General features: G+C 37.9%; 1 protein-coding gene and 1 long non-coding RNA gene across 3 annotated transcripts; both read left to right on the top strand.

Annotated features, from left to right (window-relative positions):
- Positions 1-5,602: 5,602 nt before the first annotated feature.
- On the top strand, positions 5,603-11,322 carry LOC107777533 (transmembrane 9 superfamily member 1). Its single transcript, XM_016597576.2, has 12 exons — positions 5,603-5,897; positions 7,060-7,249; positions 7,330-7,434; positions 7,574-7,591; positions 7,676-7,770; positions 7,859-8,011; positions 8,605-8,739; positions 8,858-9,024; positions 9,351-9,445; positions 9,575-9,948; positions 10,491-10,767; positions 10,940-11,322. Exons 1-12 carry the CDS (start codon positions 5,823-5,825, stop codon positions 11,005-11,007), a joined length of 1,752 nt encoding a protein of 583 aa, XP_016453062.1. The 5' UTR covers positions 5,603-5,822; the 3' UTR covers positions 11,008-11,322.
- An 809-nt stretch (positions 11,323-12,131) lies between these two features.
- On the top strand, positions 12,132-15,446 carry LOC107777532 (uncharacterized). 2 transcript variants are annotated; one of them, XR_001646203.2, is made up of 4 exons: positions 12,132-12,300; positions 12,380-12,506; positions 12,637-12,753; positions 15,308-15,440. It is a non-coding gene; the product is annotated as an uncharacterized LOC107777532 (long non-coding RNA). The 2 variants fall into 2 exon arrangements; XR_001646202.2 differs by lacking the exon at positions 12,637-12,753 and having other exon boundaries at positions 12,162-12,300; positions 12,411-12,506; positions 15,308-15,446.
- The last annotated feature ends 4,200 nt before the right edge of the window (positions 15,447-19,646 follow it).

Below are 19,646 nucleotides of genomic sequence, written 5' to 3'. Positions count from 1 at the left end.
TGAACAGGGTCCCCAGCAGATAGTGCCTCCAGAGGCGCAAACAGTGGACGACAACTAATAATTCTTTCTCATGGGCGGCATAGCGCCGCTCTGCATCTTTCAGCTTCCGACTCTCGTACGCTACAAGATGCCCTTCTTGTAGCAAGACTCCATCGAGGGCATAGTCATATGCATCTGTTTGTACTTCGAATGGCTTGGCCAGATCAGGAAGGGCCAAGACGGGGCTACTAGACATAGCCGCTTTCAATGCGATGAAGGCTTCTGCTCGCTTGGGTCCCCATTCCCAAGGCGTGACTTTCTTGAGGAGTTCTGTCAATGGCACTGCAATGAGGGAGTAGTTTTTCACAAATCGTCGATAGAAATTGCATAGACCAAGGAACGCCCTCAAGGCATGGATATCCTTAGGCGGCGGCCAATCTGTGATTGCCTGAATCTTCTGCTGGTCCATCTTGATCCGCCTTTCGTCGATGACATGTCCAAGGAAGTCAATTTGCTTTTGAGCAAAGGAGCACTTAGATAGCTTCGCATATAGTTCATGCTCCCGCAATCGAGCTAGGACCTTCCGCAAGTGCATAAGGTGTTCCTCCAATGTTTGGCTATATACCACAATGTCATCCAAGTAAACCACCATGAATTCATCAATGTACTCTCGGAAGACTTGGTTCATCAAAGTGCAAAATGTAGCTGGGGCGTCAGTCAAGCCGAATGGAATAACCAGGAAATCGTACGACCCATATCTTGCCATACAGGTCGTCTTGTGCTCATCACCCTCTGCAATCCGAACTTGCCAATAACCTGTCTTCAGGTCTATTTTGGTGAACACCGTCGCACCACCCAGTCTATCGAACAAGTCTGCCATTAGTAGAATAGGGTACTTGTTCTTCACAGTAATTTTGTTTAGAGCTCGATAGTCCACATAGAGTCGTAAACTACCATCATATTTCTTTTGGAATAGCACATGGGACCCGTATGGGGATTTGGAGGGCGCGATAATTCCCGTGTCTAGCATTTCCGTCAATTGTCTCCGAAGCTCGGTGAGTTTGGGTTGTGACATTATGTAAGGCGCCCGGGCGGGTGGCTTCGCGCCCGGCACCAGCTCAATTTCATGGTCCACAGTGCGCCTAGGCGGTAGTCGCTTTGGCATGTCTTGTGGCATGACATCTTCAAACTCTAGTAGTAGCTCCTTCATGGGTTCAGGAATGGGACCCGATGAGCGTTCTACATCTTCATGGGCATGCACGGGATAATGCAGGGCTTGGTCTTGTTTGCTCCCATCATCAGTAACATGTCAGCATACGGTACAGGCATAATGTTGGTTTGCCTCAGGAATTCCAATCCAACTATCAACTCGAAGTCATCTATGATCACCACGCGCAGGTTGAATTTTCCTTCGTAAGGGCCAAGCTTCACCGGTACTTCTTTGGCTATTCCACCCACTGGCTGGGGAGGTGAGTTGATAGCCTTGACACGGCCTCTACCTTTCCCTACAACTAGACCAAGGCGCTCCACCTGAGTCGAGGCTAAGTAGTTGTGGGTAGAACCCGTGTCTACCATGTCCCGAATGGGCTTGCCATTCACATTCATCTCAACGAACATTAAGGTCCTCTCATGCTTAAGAGGAGTCTCATCATCCGCCTTCTTTTTCCCTTTCTTGGTGACGGGACATAGGTCCTTTTTCTTACGGATACCAGCACTAGTCTCTGCTAATGCCTCAGAAATAGAGCCAACAATTGCATTGAAGGCACCTACTGGTTCAGTCTGATCCGCATCATCTGAGTCGTCATCAGTCACATCATCAAAAGTCTGATGGGCATTCATCTGTGCATGTGGGCACTCATTGTTCTAATGTGGTCCTCCGCAATGACGGCATCCTGAAGGAGGCTTCCTCCCCCGATCATTGTTGTTAGACGCAGCACTGTTGCTGCCTGTGGAGGGAGCCTTAGGTTTGGTTGAGCCCCGATCTCCCCCACTTCTGCTAGGGCCACCATTGCTAGACTGGCCCCCTTTGAATCCCGCTCGGGCAGGCGGCTGAGGCCTATCCTTCCGAGCTTCCATTTGATAGTCCCCAAGGCATTCAGCTGCTTGGATTGCCTTGGGTAGGGTATCTACCCGTTGTCTTTATAGCTCCATACGGGCATAAGGTTTCAGCCCTTCTAGGAAAGTGAAGAGCTTGTCTTTGTCCCCCATGTCGCGTATGTTTAGCATGAGCGCGGAGAATTCCCACATGTAGTCCCGCACGGATTTGGTCTGGCGGATCTCCCGTAGCTTTCTCCTTGAATTGTATTCAACATTTTCGGGGAAGAACTGTAGGCGTATGGCTGCCTTCAGTTCTGCCCATGTTTTGAGAGCATCTTCACCGGCCTTGATGGCTTCGTATTTCACCTGCCACCAGAGTTTAGCATCACCCTGAAGATACATGGCAACAGTTGCTACCTTCTTAGCTTCTTCCAGGCCCCCAACAACATCGAAATATTGTTCGACATCAAAGATGAAGTTCTCCACTTCCTTGGCATTCCTAGATCCACTGTATGGCTTTGGCTCAAGAATTTTCAGTTTTTGTGTCGCGGAAGTGGGTTTGCATCCCCCCCGATCTGGTTTCCACCGCCTCGCACCAGGCACTGTAAAGCAGCATTGACGACATTGAGCTTGTCTGTCAAGTCGTAAATAGTTTGTTGCATGGCAGTCACCCTGTCTGCCTCTTGTGCCCTGTAAGCTAAATCCTCGGCACGCTCCTGTTGGAGTCCCTCGAATTTGCCAAAATTTCGGCTGCCTCTGTGGCTGCCGTTTGCCGGTCTCCCTCGGAGTCACGATTGATGTTTTCTATGTCAACTTCGGCCTGGAGCACCCTGCGGTCCAGGTCGTCCAACCTTTGCCCTAGGCTGGTTCTTAGTTCAGGCACCGTATCCATGATGGGCAGTAATCCATCAACCGTCTGTTCAAGGACCGCAATGCGGTCCCCATGATTCACCATGGTCAGAAATGGTGGTAATGGCAATGCGTTCCCTCGTCCGATGTCGAGTCTAGCCTCTGATACCAACTGTTACGCGGCACCTTCCTGAGATTCCTTGGAAGGGCGACGTAAGGCTAAGCAACTGATGTCAGTACAGTTGTTGTCCGCCAACTGAGGTCCCCTCCGTACGCTAGACTAGATTGTTAGTGCTGTACGGAAAAACCAATGCCAAGAGCAATTGAGAAAACATGAATGAGAATTGAGAATGAAAGAAATCTTGATTGCATTAATGAAAGCTATTACAGAAAGGCAACGCGGTGTCGAGAGGGAGAGACACCAGTACGGAGAATTGTTTGCTTGCTAGAAAGTTTGATTACTTGATCCCCCCTAATAATGCTTAAAAAAATAATCCAAAGCTGCAAGACTAGACTTGATTAAGCTAGAGAAACATAATGGAAGTACATGGAATAAAACTACTCTATATTTACAATGAAAAAGACTTAGTTTGCTATAAGGCAGAAACAGGTCCATTGTCAGCAACATAGTCTTTGGCATTAGGGTCTGCGCGCGCGGCGTTGTTGGCATCTGCCTGCGGTTGGGCGCTGGCGAGGGATATCGGTGGGGCGACAGAGGCACATGCGCGCTTGTCACTTGGCGCGGCCAAGACCACGGTGTTGTCCGTGGCGTTAGGCATTGGAAGGCTTGATAGGACGCCACGGGGCGCGCCCAAGGGGTCATCATGTAGGATTCCTAACGTGTAGTATTATGTCCTAAAACTAATAGGATTATAAGGCTAATATCTAGAATTCCGGTTATGTCCTTTTATTATGAGTTATTATGCTTAATATTATAAGGTTATTTTTGTAAACCGACATTGTATTCATGCTTTTATAATAATATAGATATAGATATAGATTTTTAAAAAAGAGTACATATGAAAATATTTTTAGTTCTTATTTAGTGGTATAAAATTAAGATCATTAGATGATGAGAATTTTTCCCTTTTGAACTACCGCCACGAAGCCTACAGAGAATTCTTAATACATATATCCCTTCCTATGCCATTACCCTTTACTTGGTTGCCGGGACTCTCACACCACATGGGAAGTCCACCACTAAATCTAAATCGCTCTACCATCATTTACTCTCCACACCCACTACATTCTCCTTCACTTGGATTTGGACCTCATCTCCCTCCAAAAATTAAACATTTTCTCTCGTTGTCTAGCCACAATCGCCTACCCACTATGACATACTATCACCACACATCCTCAATACGGTAGCAAAATATTACTATGTAGCCACTCCCCCACATTTTAAACATATTCACATTCCTATGCAAATTGAATGCACCCTCCTAGTGTTGCCTCTTTTAAACTAAATACAGATGGTTCACTAGGATCCATACTAATCAGGGAGGAATTGGTGGAGTCATACGTGACTCATTGGGTAACTGACTTCTGGGCTATGCGGGCCACCATATCGCTCATGGGAGCGTCGAAGCTGAGCTACTTGCACTCTATCAATGTCTACACTTGGTTTTACTCATGGCTACACATCACTTGAAGTCAATTTAGATGCTCAAACAATTATTACTATCTTACAACCCTCGAATCCATATTATGCTAACATTATACATGATTGTAGGTTTTTGATCGTCGCGCTGGATAATCCTGTTATATTCTATACGTACAAGGAACAAAATAAAGTGACATATTCACTAGCTAAATATGGTTGCCAAATAAATAGCTCCGCAGACATCACTATTTTTGCACAACCCCACCCTTTGTCCAAACGGCCTTAGTAGACGATCACTCCGGAACACTTTTTGTTAGAAAGGTGGCACCCAACTGGCTGCCAAGTACAACTGACAACCCTTTTGTATTTTTTCGGATACTAGGTTTTCCCCTGGATTCCGCTTTTGTCACGACCCATCACGAAGTCACTTCGCTAGGGCACTGCTTATGCCTTCCTTTGCTCCTTGTACCAGTCAACTTTAGTGGGCTTTTGGACATAAGAATTGTAAAATTTCCAAAATAAAGGTAACAAAAATTTTAAGTGAAAATGAAATTTGAAATTTAGAGTTGTGTTTGGACATGAATATGATTTTGGGTTATTTTTGAAGTTTTGTGAGTGACAAGAGGGGTTGCTCTGATGGTAAGCAACCCCCACTTCCAACCGAGAGGTTGTGAGTTCGAGTCTCCCCAAGAGCAAGAGTTCGAGTCTCCCCAAGAGCAAGGTGGGAAGTTCTTGGAGGGAAGGATGCCGGGGGTCAATTTGGAAACAGTCTCTCTACCCTAGGGTAAGGGTAAGGTCTGCGTACACATTACCCTTCCCAGACCCCACTAAGTGGGATTATACTGGGTTGTTGTTGTTGTTGTGAGTGATTTGAGTGAAAATTTTGAAAAATAGCTTTTTGGAGTTTTTCTTCAAGTGAAAATTAAATTTTTTTTAATAAACACTTATTTCGAAAAAAGGTAAAAAAAATTTGAAAAAAGGAAAAAATTTCTTATGTCCAACTCTTAATATAATATAATTAGTCATCTTTTGAACACACCCCCTCCAAAAAAAAAAAAAGAAGAAGAAAGATTATTGGAAAAAAGCCGTCACAAATTTGTTTCTTTTTCAAGACTAGCGGCTTCCTATGAAGTCGCTGAGCACTCAAAAGTCAAAGTCAGTCGTCAGAAAAATTCAGATCATTCACTAAAAAATAGGAGAATGGACAATGGAAAAGAGTTCTCACTTTCTCAAAGCAAACAGACACTTTCTTCTTTCAGACACTAAAGAAAACACAACACAGTACCCCTTCCTGTTAACTAACTAACGACGTCTCTCGTTCTTGTCAAATTAAGACACTGTTCAGCTCTGAGCAATGCTCTCCACCGTTCCATCCCTCCTTATTTTCATTATCTGCTCTTGTTTCCTCGCATACCCGACTCTTGCCAAGGTACAGTCTTGAAACTCTTTTTGAAGTAGAATGAACAATTGGAATTGCATTAGCTTTTCAAAAAGATAAATTTATTGACTATTTGACTAAAATGGGTCCAAATTAATTATATAGTCAACCAGTAACCAACCAGTCTAGAGACTTCTGTTTGAAGCTTTTTAACTCTCTCCTTTCTCTTCTCCCCTTAATTTCTGCTTACTTTATTCTAGCACTTTTTATTAGAACAAAGATGATATTTTAAGTGTGCGAATTATAGTGGTACATATATTTATAGGATGAAACTTTGGAAATGTTGGATATAGCATATTATACTTACACACACCACAATAGTGGCACCCAACCAATTTGAATTTATGTCAAGGTCGATTTACAATACTCCCTCCGTTTCAATTTATGTGAATCTATTTGACTGAGCATGAAACTTAAGAAAAGAGAAGACTTTTGAACTTGAGTCACATATATTTTATGTGGCTATTAGTCATTGCATAAAGGTCAATTATTTCCAAATATGAAAAGAGGTTATTCTTTTTGGCATGGACTAAAAAGAAAATAGGTTCACATAAATTGAAACTGATGGGGTAGATAATATATAGTTGCTAAAAGATTGATAAAGATTTATAGGGAAAGGAAGAGTGATCTTTAGATGGAGTATTATTCATTGACCCAAAAAATGCATATTGTAGAGTGTTAAAGAAAGCCCTTTTGTTGGTGTTGGAGAGAAAGGAATTCATACCAAATACATAAATGCAGTAAAAGATATGTAAGAAGCACCTATCACAAGTTTGAGACAGTGTTACGAGATATAGAGGAGTTCGCCTAACCATTATTTGTTTGAGGATCTTCCTTGAGCGTATAGTTTTTTGTCATAGTTATGGGCGAGCTTACCAATTGTATACAAGATGAGGTTCTATTGCGCATGCTATTTGCATATGACATTGTTTTAATTGATTAAACTAATCAAGGAATCAACCAAGATTTTGAACCATACATCTTGTTTCACCACTTCCAACACTCATCATGATGAATCTTGGTGTAATGTCTAGAACCTAATGAGTCACTCTTAAGTAAGTCTAAACACCATATTAATTGTGCATTTAACACTTGCAAGAATCTGGTTTATGAATTGCTTAATGGATGGATGTCTTGCTGTTGTTTGCTGCAGTATCAAGAAGATGATTCTGTCACTTTATGGGTAAACAAGGCTGCACCATATAACAATCCACAAGAGACCTACAGTTATTATAGCCTCCCATTTTGTCGCCCTGCTGATGGTGATCACAAGCGGGGTGGCCTTGGCGAGGTTCTCGGAGGAAATGATCTTATTGATAGCCGAATTGACATAATGTTTAAAAGTCTGTTGTTCAAAATTTTACGCTGGAGCTTTATGCTTTGAAACACTTCCTTTTACAATTAGCCTTTTTTCTTTCAACAGGAAATGTGGAAAAAAGCTCAATTTGTGCACTTCAATTGGATGCATCAAAAGTGGCACAGTTTGAATATGCAATTGACAATTTATATTGGTTTGAATTTTTTATGGGTACTAACATTCCTCCATGATACTGTCAATTCTTTTCAACAGTTATATGCATGCCTGAAATGTACTAATTCTAATTTCTAAACTTCTCTCCTTTTGTAACGTCTGTTTTGGGTTATGACTTGTGACTTCCTGCCTTCAGATGATTTGCCAATATGGGGTATGTTCTTAGCTAGTTTATCTCTAATGTTTCTGATTACCGTGGACAGTTATATAACATAAATAAACACTCACTTGGTATCAGGTTTCGTGGGCGAGGTGCATTCTGACAGAAATCAAGATATCAAGCATGTAATCTATACACACACGAATCTTCTTATTAAGTACAATGGAGACCAGGTAGGTACTTTGTTATTAGTTCTTAATGCCTTGTGGCAATGATCTACAATTTAATGTTGATAATCTAACTCTAATCGAAGTCCTTTAGATCATTTTTGTCCAACTGTATCAAGAGAGCCCAAAGCCATTGGAGGAAGGAAGGGTCTTGGACATGACATATTCTGTTAAATGGGTCCCGACAAACGTTACTTATGCACGACGTTTCGATGTTTACCTGAATTTCACCTTTTTTGAGAACCAGGTACATGCCAATCCTCTAGCCTATTTTGTTGGGTACTTAAGTGAAGCTTTATTGATCAGAAATCGATGAAGATGTTATGCTTTAGCAACATTTAATTCTTTCTTGGAATTGTTTGTTGATGATATGCTAGTATGTGATACCTTAGATATCAGTACCGAGCACTTGCTGACTTCCATAATGGTCTTTTCATGGAAGAATTTGAAAAGCAACAAAATAACTGCTGCACCAATTACTGCAGTTTTATGCTTTATCGACTTGTGTAGCCAATGGAGGTCTGGACCACAAGAAGTAGCTATTTTGTGAACTGAAAATCTATCCAGTGGGGAAATCCACATTCCATTCTATTAGTTTTCTTAAAACATGTTTGGAGAGACTGAGGCGTGGTATTTCTGCATATAAATATCACACACCTACTTCCTTTTTGGCTTCCAACGTGGCAAATGGGTTTTTCTCAAAACTTAGTAATCTTTCAGGTTCTCATTGAATCAAAACACTAAGGAGAAAGCAGATAAAAAGCTTAGGCAGTTAGTCCCCATTAACTCCGTATAGCTCTTCGTGTTCTCAGCTCCTAAAACGTCTTGTTCCTTTGGCAGATTCATTGGTTCTCTGTTTTCAATTCCATCATGATGGTTGTTTTCCTCACTGGGTTGGTGTCTATGATTTTGATGCGCACTCTTCGCAATGATTACGCAAAATATGCTCGTGAAAATGATGACATGGAGACCCTGGTAAAGCTTTTTTTTCTTCTCATTAATCACGTAATTGCGTGAACTTATGTCTCCAATGGCATATCCTTACTTGAAAATTACTAATTTTTGGTGTTTGATTGGTTGACTTCTTATATAGGATAAGGATGTACATGAAGAGTCTGGTTGGAAACTCGTCCACGGTGATGTCTTCCGACCTCCAGAAAATTTGGCTCTGCTTTCAGCAGTTGTCGGGACTGGTGCTCAGCTTTCAACACTTGTTCTCCTTGTCATTATATCTGCCATGATTGGAAATTTGTACATAGGGTATGTTTGCAACCTGTGTTACTCATCGTACAAACCAGATCTGAAAATTTTGGTTCTAGACAGTAGAGACTGCATTTCTTCTGTTTTTTTAACCGTTAGGTTTTTTGACACTCAGTAACCAAATGATCTTCATCCCCTTATCTGAATCAGTCCAACTATGTGTTCTTTGTAATCAAATTATGTCGATCATCTTCTATTTGAATACTAACTACTACTCCATATGGATTTCCAAGTGAGTTAAAATAGCCAGGTGTGTCCTATATTTTGACTATATGATCAGCACTGCTGCATTTATAATGCTTCTTATTTATTTCTTATGATCTTAGGAGAGGAGCAATTATTACAACATTTATTGTATGTTATGCTCTTACATCATTCATCTCAGGATATGTGAGTGGTGGCCTGTACTCTCGTAATGCCGGTATGTGCTCTCCTGCCTGATGTGTATAAGTTGTTTCCTTGCGTAGGAGAGATTAACATAATCAAATTTGTGTGTTTAACATATGGATCATTTATCAATTGAAGGGTTTTCTTCTTTGAATCTTTTCAGGTGAAAATTGGATAAAGTCAATGGTCCTTACAGCATCACTTTTCCCTTTTGTGTGCTTTGGGATTGGGTTCATCCTAAACATAATTGCCATATTTTATGGATCCTTACTTGCTATTCCCTTTGGCACAATTGTAGTTGTTTTTGTTATTTGGGCTTTTATTTCGTTTCCCCTGACTCTCCTTGGTACGGTTGTTGGAAGAAACTGGAGTGGTGCGCCAAACAATCCATGCCGTGTTAAGACTATCCCTCGTCCTATCCCTGAGAAGAAATGGTACCTTAAACCATCTGTAATTTCTATGGTGGGAGGTCTTCTTCCCTTTGGAAGCATTTTTATTGAGATGTACTTCATCTTCTCTTCCTTCTGGACCTACATGGTAATTATTCTTTTTGGTATCTAGAGAAACCTGTCGTGAGATACTTCTCGCGTGCTGCTTGTTCCTGGTATCTTTTTAGCAATATTTAGACTTGTTTGTTTTACTACTCGAACCTTCAAATTTCGGAATCTCCAAGTAACAGGATGTTATAAAATATTCATTTATTGAGAACCTTCTTTTTGGCATGAACAATACATGCTTATAATTCTGGCCAAGGTGTTACCATTTGGGGTATGCATATAATATTGAAGAGCTTATTGTTCTAAAACCTGTCATAGTTGATACATCTTCGTTCATATTTGTAATTGATGGAATCTTTTGAAGGATGTCAATCTTCTGTGAGTAGTTTTCTGAGCCATCTCTCTTTATCTCATTTTGTTCATAGAAGTAACAGTATACGTGTAAGTAGTTAATCTTTTCTCGACGTTGCTGGAGATTCTGAAGCATTCATCTACTTATATTTCTGTGGTATAGCTATATTTTAGTTGAAATGTCTTTTCGATTTTTAATTCCACTTACCACCTTGATGATATTCTTGACAGGTGTACTACCATGTGTATGGGTTTATGCTCCTCGTTTTCATTATTCTGATCATCGTCACTGTTTGTGTGACAATTGTGGCAACATATTTCTTGCTGAACGCGGAGAACTATCATTGGCAGTGGACTTCATTCTTCTCTGCTGCTTCAACTGCTTTTTATGTGTACCTCTATTCCATATATTACTATTATGCAAAGACTAGGATGTTTGGTCTTTTCCAGACCAGCGTTTACTTTGGCTACACTCTTATGTTTTGCCTTGGTCTCGGCACGCTATGTGGTAAGCTCTCTTAGTATCATTCAATTGGTCTGTTCTTGTGATAGATATGCATACTGCGGGCATACATGCATATGTAGATCTCCAGTTATTTCCTTCCAAAGAACTTTTTTTCCTGTCACTAACTCGAGTTCTTGGCTCAATTGTTTCTTGCTTGATGTTTTGGAAACTACAGGTGCTGTAGGGTATATCGGCTCTAATTTGTTCGTCAGGAGGATTTTCAGCAATATCAAATGTGATTGAGTGCCTAATACTGCACAAGAGAGGTTACTATTTATAGAGTTTTCCGCGTTGAGTTCTGCCTATCTCTTGAGAGAGTAGTTGTATGGTCAATGATTTCCAGCTGAGCTCATGGCAATATTGATCACAATTAGATGAAGCTATACATTACATTGACCAGAACTAGCATTTTGTATCTTTCAAGACATTGAGAATCCAATTTAATGAAGCAAAATATTACATGGATAAATTTAAAGAGTACCCTTTGCAGATTTTATTTACATTGTGTAGTGTATAAGCTCTGTACAAATTTCCTACTAAACATTTTACCATATTGAACAGACTATTTGATGGTACCTTCCTTTGGAAAAGACCGTCACTTTGTCTCTAAGCTTTTGATTTTGCTCTTTCCTTTTCAGTTTTTTTCCTCTTGGGAACTAGACTCTGCTTATATGAGCCTAGCAAAACATAGTCAATAAGTGTTTTCCTTTTTAATCAAAGTTTACAAAGTTTTAGTAACACCAGAGTTGAATGATTGTAGATGGTGCAAAGTGACTAATGTGTACTTCGATTAATTCCACAGAATACACATGAAAAGAATCACCTGGTATTTTTTGGTCTATCGAACTTGAGAGGATGAGACCTCATGATAATCGAAGACTATATGGTTCTAATTCACTTTATTAGTCATTAGACCATACCCTTACCTGCAGATTTTTGGAAAGAGAACCATATCTTGATCTATCTATACAATACTCTAAATAAGTGAGAGTGTGTAAAGAGAAAAGAAAAGAAAACAGACATTTTAATCAACTTGTGATATTTTATTGACAAACGTATATTTTTAGCCGCTTCCAAAAATAATACCAGATAAATATATATATATTTGTGTATAGATATAATATACATATTTTATACACTTTTGGCTAGGGAATGCAATTTGTGTTTTGCCGTATTTTATTCCTATTTGTTCTTGTTAATTAGGTTTATCAACCAGATCAATGTCACTAGAGAAGAGAAGATCAACAATGGGAAATTGTTGCAAATGGCTGAAGCTTCTGGTAAAGGGGAAAAAAGAGAGAGACAACGCGAGATGCAAAACATGGAATTTGAGGTCTACGATAAATGGATTCTACAACCATTGAATAGCAAAATTAAAAAGGATGGAGATAACCTTCAATTCATAATTTCTCTGGGGGAAAAAACCTATAGAATCCCCCAAATTTCTTCCATTAAATCCCTAACTCGAAAATTATCCAAATCTTCTTGATTATATATAAATCCGTCTTTAATTCGGTTTATTTTCATGAATTTAAGGTAAAGCTCCATTCTTTAATGCTTTTACCCCCGTTCGGGAAGATTGTATTCTAACTTTTGGTTAATAAATTTTCGTCAGATTTCATTGACATTTTCCTGCTTTCGAGCAGCTACATCTATTTGGAGATTCGTGTTGTTCCTCCGCCTCTTATCGACGAGTCCTACTGATCATCTTTCTTTTTTGCTCTTCCTCACTATGCTTTCAGGTACTCTTCGATCTTCCTTACCCTTCATATATGATTATCACTATCTGTATATATGTTTATAACTATGCTTCTGCTGAATTCTAAGTTGGCTGGCATTTATGGTTCACAATTTTTTTTTTTTTTTGACTAGGGTCAGTTTTTTGGGTGATTTGCTCATCCTTTTAGATGTTTGGCTTGAATTGTTGTTTGCCGTTATGAGTGGACTCATCATCTGCTAAGTCGAACGAACCTTATAAGAAGTTTATTGGTATGATTACTAATAAGTATCTTTTCCAGCTACTGTGTTTTCGCTGATAAAGAAGTAATTCAATGTCATAAGGGTTCTGCATAATTCACCATAGATATGATATCAAGCTGATACTCTTAAGTCTCATGGTAATACTTCCCATTTACAAAATAAAACAACTTTGATTTCTTGCACATGATCAGAAAGCCAGTTAAGGAGATGAAACTTTATTAAAATACAATCAAATACCCCTTTTAAGTTTTGTAGGGATGATGTTGTTTCTCTTTCATCAAGTTTAAAAAAACAAGGAAAATAGTAGTGTTTTATCTAGTTCTATCTATCTTACTAGTAATGGTTCCCACACGGGGGCCTTGGTAGCAAACTCTAGCTTCGTAACTATGATGCCTCTTATGCATCTTCTTAACTGGTTTCTTGTACATGTTTGATTATCTATAATATAACGACATCTTTCCGACCAAAAAAAAAACAATAATAAAATTTGAGTTCCTTAACTTTGAATCTGGTGAACTATGGGTAGGCGCCATCACAGAAAGTGCAGGTATATATTGACGAAGTCTCTCGGTCATTGAATTCTCTTGAGACACTAGTAGCCAAATAAAGTAACAAAGCAGTTTAGTCCAAGCACTTCTGTTAGATATTTACTAGACCAGACCATATTTTTATATAGAAACAAAAACATAATTTTCTTAACCCAATGGCAAAAGCTAAAATTTTGATTCTGTATTCAGAATTATGTTCAATCTCACTCATTTCGTAACGCTCCGAATTCTGAGTATTCTGGGAGTATCCATGGTATCGAGGAACAAAACAAGATCAAAGCATTTCGTAAAAAAAGGTAAATAATATTCCATTAGTAATGAAGAAAATGAATGGAGGGTTATCCATATATGTTTTTCAGATCCATTAGAAGATGCAAAATAGCTAGAACTGAAGGTGGAGAAGTTTTTTTTTCTAAGGAAAGGACTCTTTTTAGTTTTATCCCCTTCTAATTTATACATAATTGTTTACACTATAGTTGTTGATCACTTCTTGGTGTGACCTCATGTGAGTAGTCTTGAACGATCATACTATTGTCGCTTATCTATTTCAGTCACTCTCATTTAATTTAGTCGATCTTGAGTCCAACTACAACAAGTGTCTTAATCTGAAGATTCTCCTAGTTGATAGGATCCACATCAAAAATAGAAGAAGAAAGTAGAATGGAAAATTTGTCAATAATCTATAATATATTAAAAGCATGAACCCTTTAGTTAAAAAGTTAAATTACTTTATTACCCCTCTTATCTTAACATCCTATTTACGGTAATTTTTAAAAAAAAAAAAACAAAACATACAAGAGTCCAAAGCTAACAGTCACAACCATTCTCTACGAGACAACAATCACTAAACGTTACACTCTCTTTTCTTTGCCTTTTCCTTTCCATTTGTCTGTTCATCTTATTTTAAATAGATTTTCTTTGTCATTTCTCCACAAAATCCAAATGTCATCAAACTTTAAATTGCAAATTCTCTTTAATCAAGCAATTTGTCTTCAGATTTATATTTGGAGCGTGTCATGGGATTTATATTTAGTCTTCTGAATCGGAGTTTATCATATAAAACCAACCAATGGCTACTACAACTTGAGTTTCTCTCGAATTTTGCTATGCATATTCCTCAATTTAGTTGCTTTATTTGTTGATTGAATTGTAAATTAGCAGTGTTCGATGCTTAAAAGAAATTAAAAAAGTTAGGGTACATATATGGCACTTATTAATAATCTAACTACTTAAAAAAAGAGGATCCTACAAATTAAAGAGTCCTAGATCGAACAGTCACAACCATTCCGTTTTCTATATGGCAATAGTCCCTTATAACGTATCCACAGTACATTCTCCACGAGACAATTGACAGAAGACACAAAAATAACAGAAAGTGTTCATGCAAATTAAGGAAGCACATTAAGGTGATGAGTCTGGTCTTATAATCTCATAAAACTATTTTGGTTTCCTATGTCTCCATGTAAGTTTGATCAGTCTGTCGATTCATAAGAGAGAAAAAGACAATGACTTTATCGCACATTAACTGTTGCTTCTATTAAGAAGTCTAACAGTGATCCTTCTACTTTGTCTCATTGTCATAATATACCATTTAAGTGGATTATCTTTAGTATCGCCAGTTCTTGTATGGTTTATTTTGTACTTGTTTATCTCTTCTAAATGGCAACCAAAGAAATGTAAAGGGAAGTCTTACAGAAAATTGAGAAATGTTCTGAACTTCATATTCAAAGTTTGATATTCATGAAAGATTAAGAGTAATTAACCGTGAAATTCATGAGATATATGGATTTTGAATTCTTCTTATGTAGCATCAAAGGGTTCACTTGGCTATCTATTTCTCACTAGACATTGGATAAGATTCATCCACATATATGAAATGATAGTTATTAGTCGTCATTTTTTATGAAAAAAAAAAAAATGCAATTGGGCTATTTGTAAAATAAAAGTTTTTTTGTCATGGTTTTCTCAAACAAAATACATTTTAATGTTATATTTGTTTTCTCTAATTGTTGAAGGAATCCACGAGAGATTGACACTCTTGTTCCTTGTCCAAGAAGTGAGTACAACTTTTGAAGGTAGAGAAAATATCAAAGCCGTGAGTCAAGAAGAAAGTCATGAAATCGAGTTCTGTTTTTTTTTTAATTTCACATATTATTTATCATTTATTTATACATTTAGTATTGTCCTATATGATTTTTTATGATGCCATCGATGAATAACAGGGTAGACATTTCACAAAGAGCGATGATCTACAAATTATCATATTGTGCATGCTAATTATGATAAAAATTAATATATGTTTAAAGGTTGTTGTTGTTACTTCTTTGTCAAAATGCAAGTTAGTTGTCTTACATATATGCTTCATTCATGATGTCAAGTGAAGTTAAATTTTTAAGCAGTTGAATGATATGATGTGATATATTATTTGGAAGGATCATACGCCAGGTATAGAGTCTATCGAGAAGTAGGTGAGATATGCTTCATAAAATTAAAATTAAAAAAATATTCGTAAATTAAATTAAATTTTTAGTTGTTTTTTTTAGATTCATACGATAATTACTTTGACCTTGATAAACAAATTATTATGCAATGTTTACATTGGTCATTCGCAGAACCTTGTATTTTATTCTTTCGTGTATAGTAAAGTTTCATTCTTTGTTCTGTAGGCGATCAACCTATCACTTAATCACAGACTGCTTTATCATTATTAATTTTTTGTTGCTTGATCACATTCAAATTTATGTATCTACTTATTATATTTTACCCCTACTTGGTAGTTTTGTAGCAAGTTATTTCAGACATTTTATAGGAAAAGAAGAAATCACGATAATAACCACTACGTGCATTTCGATCGAAGAGCTTTATATTAATATTATTTTGCAAAGCAGTGTAATACATGACACGGCATACACGTGCAATGCACGTGCCGAGAAACTAGTAAAATACAAAAGTATAGTAAAACGGAGCACTCTTAGAAAAATTTGAATATGGAAGTCCCTCTTGAATTCAAGAAGAAGGAAATGATGAACGTGAATAAGATGAAATGAATGTGTTTTTCTAACTCTGCCTTCCCCCGACAGTATTTGGTAAAATAATTGGGCTGCTTGCTTTGGCCAAAATTGCATTTTTTTTCATTTGCTTCCGAACATGGCGTCACAAGGATTATTTTGCTGAGTTTGGTTTAGCTCGATTTAGAAATGGGCAAAAGTGTTGTGTTTGAGCTAAATGGAGATGGATAGATACGCACAACCCTCTTTGTAATAATGTTTTATATCATTGAAACTTTTTTCACTCTCACTGGCCTATTTCTCCTCTTCTAATGATTTCCTATATCGGTAAAGGTTCAAATATGTATGCGAAATTGAACGGATTTGCTTGTCATTAATACGTTGGTACAAATATGCCCATGTCGTTCATATTTGCTCAAATATACTTTTATTTGAAACGCCCCACATAAATGGCATATTTGGTCTCATGCGTATACTTTGTTTTTGGTAGCAATATGAATATTACCATTGGTAACATCAAATGATTACACTTATAGAGCACCTAAATTTGACCACAGACTTTTAGGCCTCCAACAAAACAGAAAATCAACTAATTACAGATAATTTGTCTAACTAAACTCTTACATTTTTGTGCTTTCTTAGATTGTTGAAGTAACTCTAACCTTTCTATAACTTCCCTCTCTATTAACAGTTCTTCCTTGAATTTTTTGTGTGTTTCTAGCTCTTCAGGTATAGTATATCACTGCTATATGAGTTGCAGCTATCACTTCCTTTTTGAATTTCTTCCAATGCTTTCTTTTGATCATTTCCAGCATTTACTTGATTCCTGCAACCTGTACTGCCCGCCCTAACCGCATGTTTATATCTTGTCTTACTGCATTGATCCAGCTGCATTCAACAAACAGGTGGTCTTTTGTTTCCAATTTATCCTCATTACACAAATTACAGTTTATATTATCAACCTGTAATTGCATCCCAATCAGCCTGTCTTAGTTAGCAGCTTCTCAAGTGTTGAAAGTCAACCAATAAACCTGTGTTTAGGCTGTGCTACAGCTGTCCAGATTAAATCTGCAACCGTTAGTTTCTACTGTCGACCAATTATATCAAGATAACTTTTAGTGGTTGAGTATCTCCCTTCTGAAGTTAAAACATATCTGCCATGGGAGTACTATTCCTTCATCATTTCTTTGATTGAGTTTATCTTCCTCCAATACTAGCTACTATCTATAGGAGGTGTATGAGCTCTTATGTCATGATCAACTTTCATGTATACACTATGAACCCACCTTACCCATAAGGATTCCTTATTCTCTGCCAGCTGCCATATTAGTTTACCTACTGAGGCTATATTCCATTCTTTACACCCTTTGATATTTAAACCCCTCAAGTTCTTTGGACAACACACATTTTCCCATGCAGCCAAAGCCACTTTCTTTTGTCCCTCATTTTTACCCCGCAAATACTCCCTACATAGCATGTCTACTCCTTTTACCACATTTTGTGGTAAAATGAAGACATTCCCCCATAAACTATGTATAGAGAAGAGCACAACATTTACTATTTGAAGTCTTCTTGCATATGATAATTGCTTAGAGTAGGTAACATTGATTCTGTGAGTGATCTTCCCAATCAACATTTGACAATCCATCTTGTTCCATTTCCTTGGAGATAAAGGCAGTCCCAAGTATCTGATAGGAAATAATCCAGAAGTAAATCCTGTTCTTTCCAACAGTTGGTCCTTGATACCTTCTTCAACCCCAGCTACAAAGATGCTAGATTTCTCCATATTGGCAATCAAACCAGACACTTTATTGAAGTGATCTAGGGCTTCCATTACTCTATTTACTGAGCTGATATTACCTTTGCAGAATATCATCAAATCATTAGCAAATATGAGACGTGTTAGCTTAATCTCTTTGCACATTGGATGGAATCTGAAGTCAGGTAATCGACTAAATGTCTTTAATGTTCTAGAAAGGTATTCCATTACTAGAACAAATAGCAGTGGAGAAATAGGATCTCCCTGCCTCAATCCTCTCTTTCCAGCAAAGTAAACATGGCCCTCTCCGGTAAATTTGACTGTGAACATAGTAGTAGACACACATACTATGATCCAATGTATGAATTTATCAAGAAATCCATATCCTCTTGAAGCTTCTGCCAAAAACTCCCAGCTTATCATGTCATATGCCTTCCTAAGGCCTATTTTCATTAAGCATCTAGGAGTTGTCTTCCTATTGTAGTGCCTTATTAAGTCATGGCATATCAAAACATTGTGCATCATGGACCTTCCTTGTACAAATGCTGACTGGTTATCTACTACTATATGATTGACTGCTGGCTTCAATCTTGTACAGATCATTTTAGATATACACTTGTATAGAACATTACAGCAGGAAACAGGCCTATATTGAACTGCATTTTCTGGAACTTCCAATTTAGGTATCAAGGCAATGTTAGTGGCATTTATTTGCCTGAGCATGTTCCCATTCTGAAAGAATTCTAGAACTGCTGCAGTGATGTCTCTTCCCACAATTGACCAGGCTGTTTTGTAAAATCCACTTCCAAAACCATCAGGGCCAGGACTTTTGTTACTGTCAATCTGTCAATCTGAAAAATAGCCTGCTTTACTTCTCTTTCCATAAAAGGTTGTGTTATCTCTTGTTGCTGAGCTTCTGATAGACTATTCCCATTTTCTTTTATTATACTACTAAAATCTTGCACCCTTTCTGTTGCTTTTTTCCCTAGTAGATTTCCATAATAGTCAACAAACATACCAACAATTGTATCAGGATCTGTTTGCCAAATACCAGAGCTGTCTTTGAGCTGAGTAATAGCCTGCTTCGGTTTCCTGTGCTTGATTACTGAGTGGAAGTATTTGGTGTTGTCATCTCCCAGTCTAATCCATGTTGTTTTACTTCTTTGCTATAAATACACTTAAGCTAAATAAGATGATTGCCTGAACTTTTGATAAGCACTGACTTCAGCTTGTTGATATTCTAAACTAGTGGGACATCTCTGCAGTTGAACTTGGACCTGTTTGAGTGTGTTCCTGTCCTCATTAGCTTCAGCCACTATGTTATGAAATGCCTATTTATTTAAAGCTTTCAATCCCCTCTTTAACATTTTTTATCTTTTCACTACTGTAAACATTTTGCACCCTTCAACAGTCTAGTTCCAACCCTCTTTGACTGTGCTTATGAATTGTGGATGTTGAGTCCATACATTATAAAATTGAAAGGATCTCTTACTTTTCAGCCTCTCATTCACAAAGGTCACCTTTACAGGATAGTGATCACTAATCCCCTCTATAAAAAAATCTTGAATTGCATTCTGGCATAGTATC

The sequence above is a fragment of the Nicotiana tabacum genome, chromosome 8, assembly GCF_000715075.1.
Source record: "Nicotiana tabacum cultivar K326 chromosome 8, ASM71507v2, whole genome shotgun sequence".
Taxonomy (NCBI): domain Eukaryota; kingdom Viridiplantae; phylum Streptophyta; class Magnoliopsida; order Solanales; family Solanaceae; genus Nicotiana; species Nicotiana tabacum.
The sequence above is the reverse complement of the archived record's forward strand: the minus strand, read 5'-3'. Positions and strand labels throughout refer to the sequence as shown.

Bases quoted from the DNA above. Each gene is read 5' to 3' on its own strand.
- LOC107777533 (XM_016597576.2), top strand. From the start codon at position 5,823: ATGCTCTCCACCGTTCCATCCCTCCTTATTTTCATTATCTGCTCTTGT. The intron at 5,898-7,059 runs GTACAGTCTTGA...TGTTTGCTGCAG, and splicing joins CATACCCGACTCTTGCCAAG to TATCAAGAAGATGATTCTGT. The intron at 7,250-7,329 runs GTCTGTTGTTCA...TTCTTTCAACAG, and splicing joins AATTGACATAATGTTTAAAA to GAAATGTGGAAAAAAGCTCA.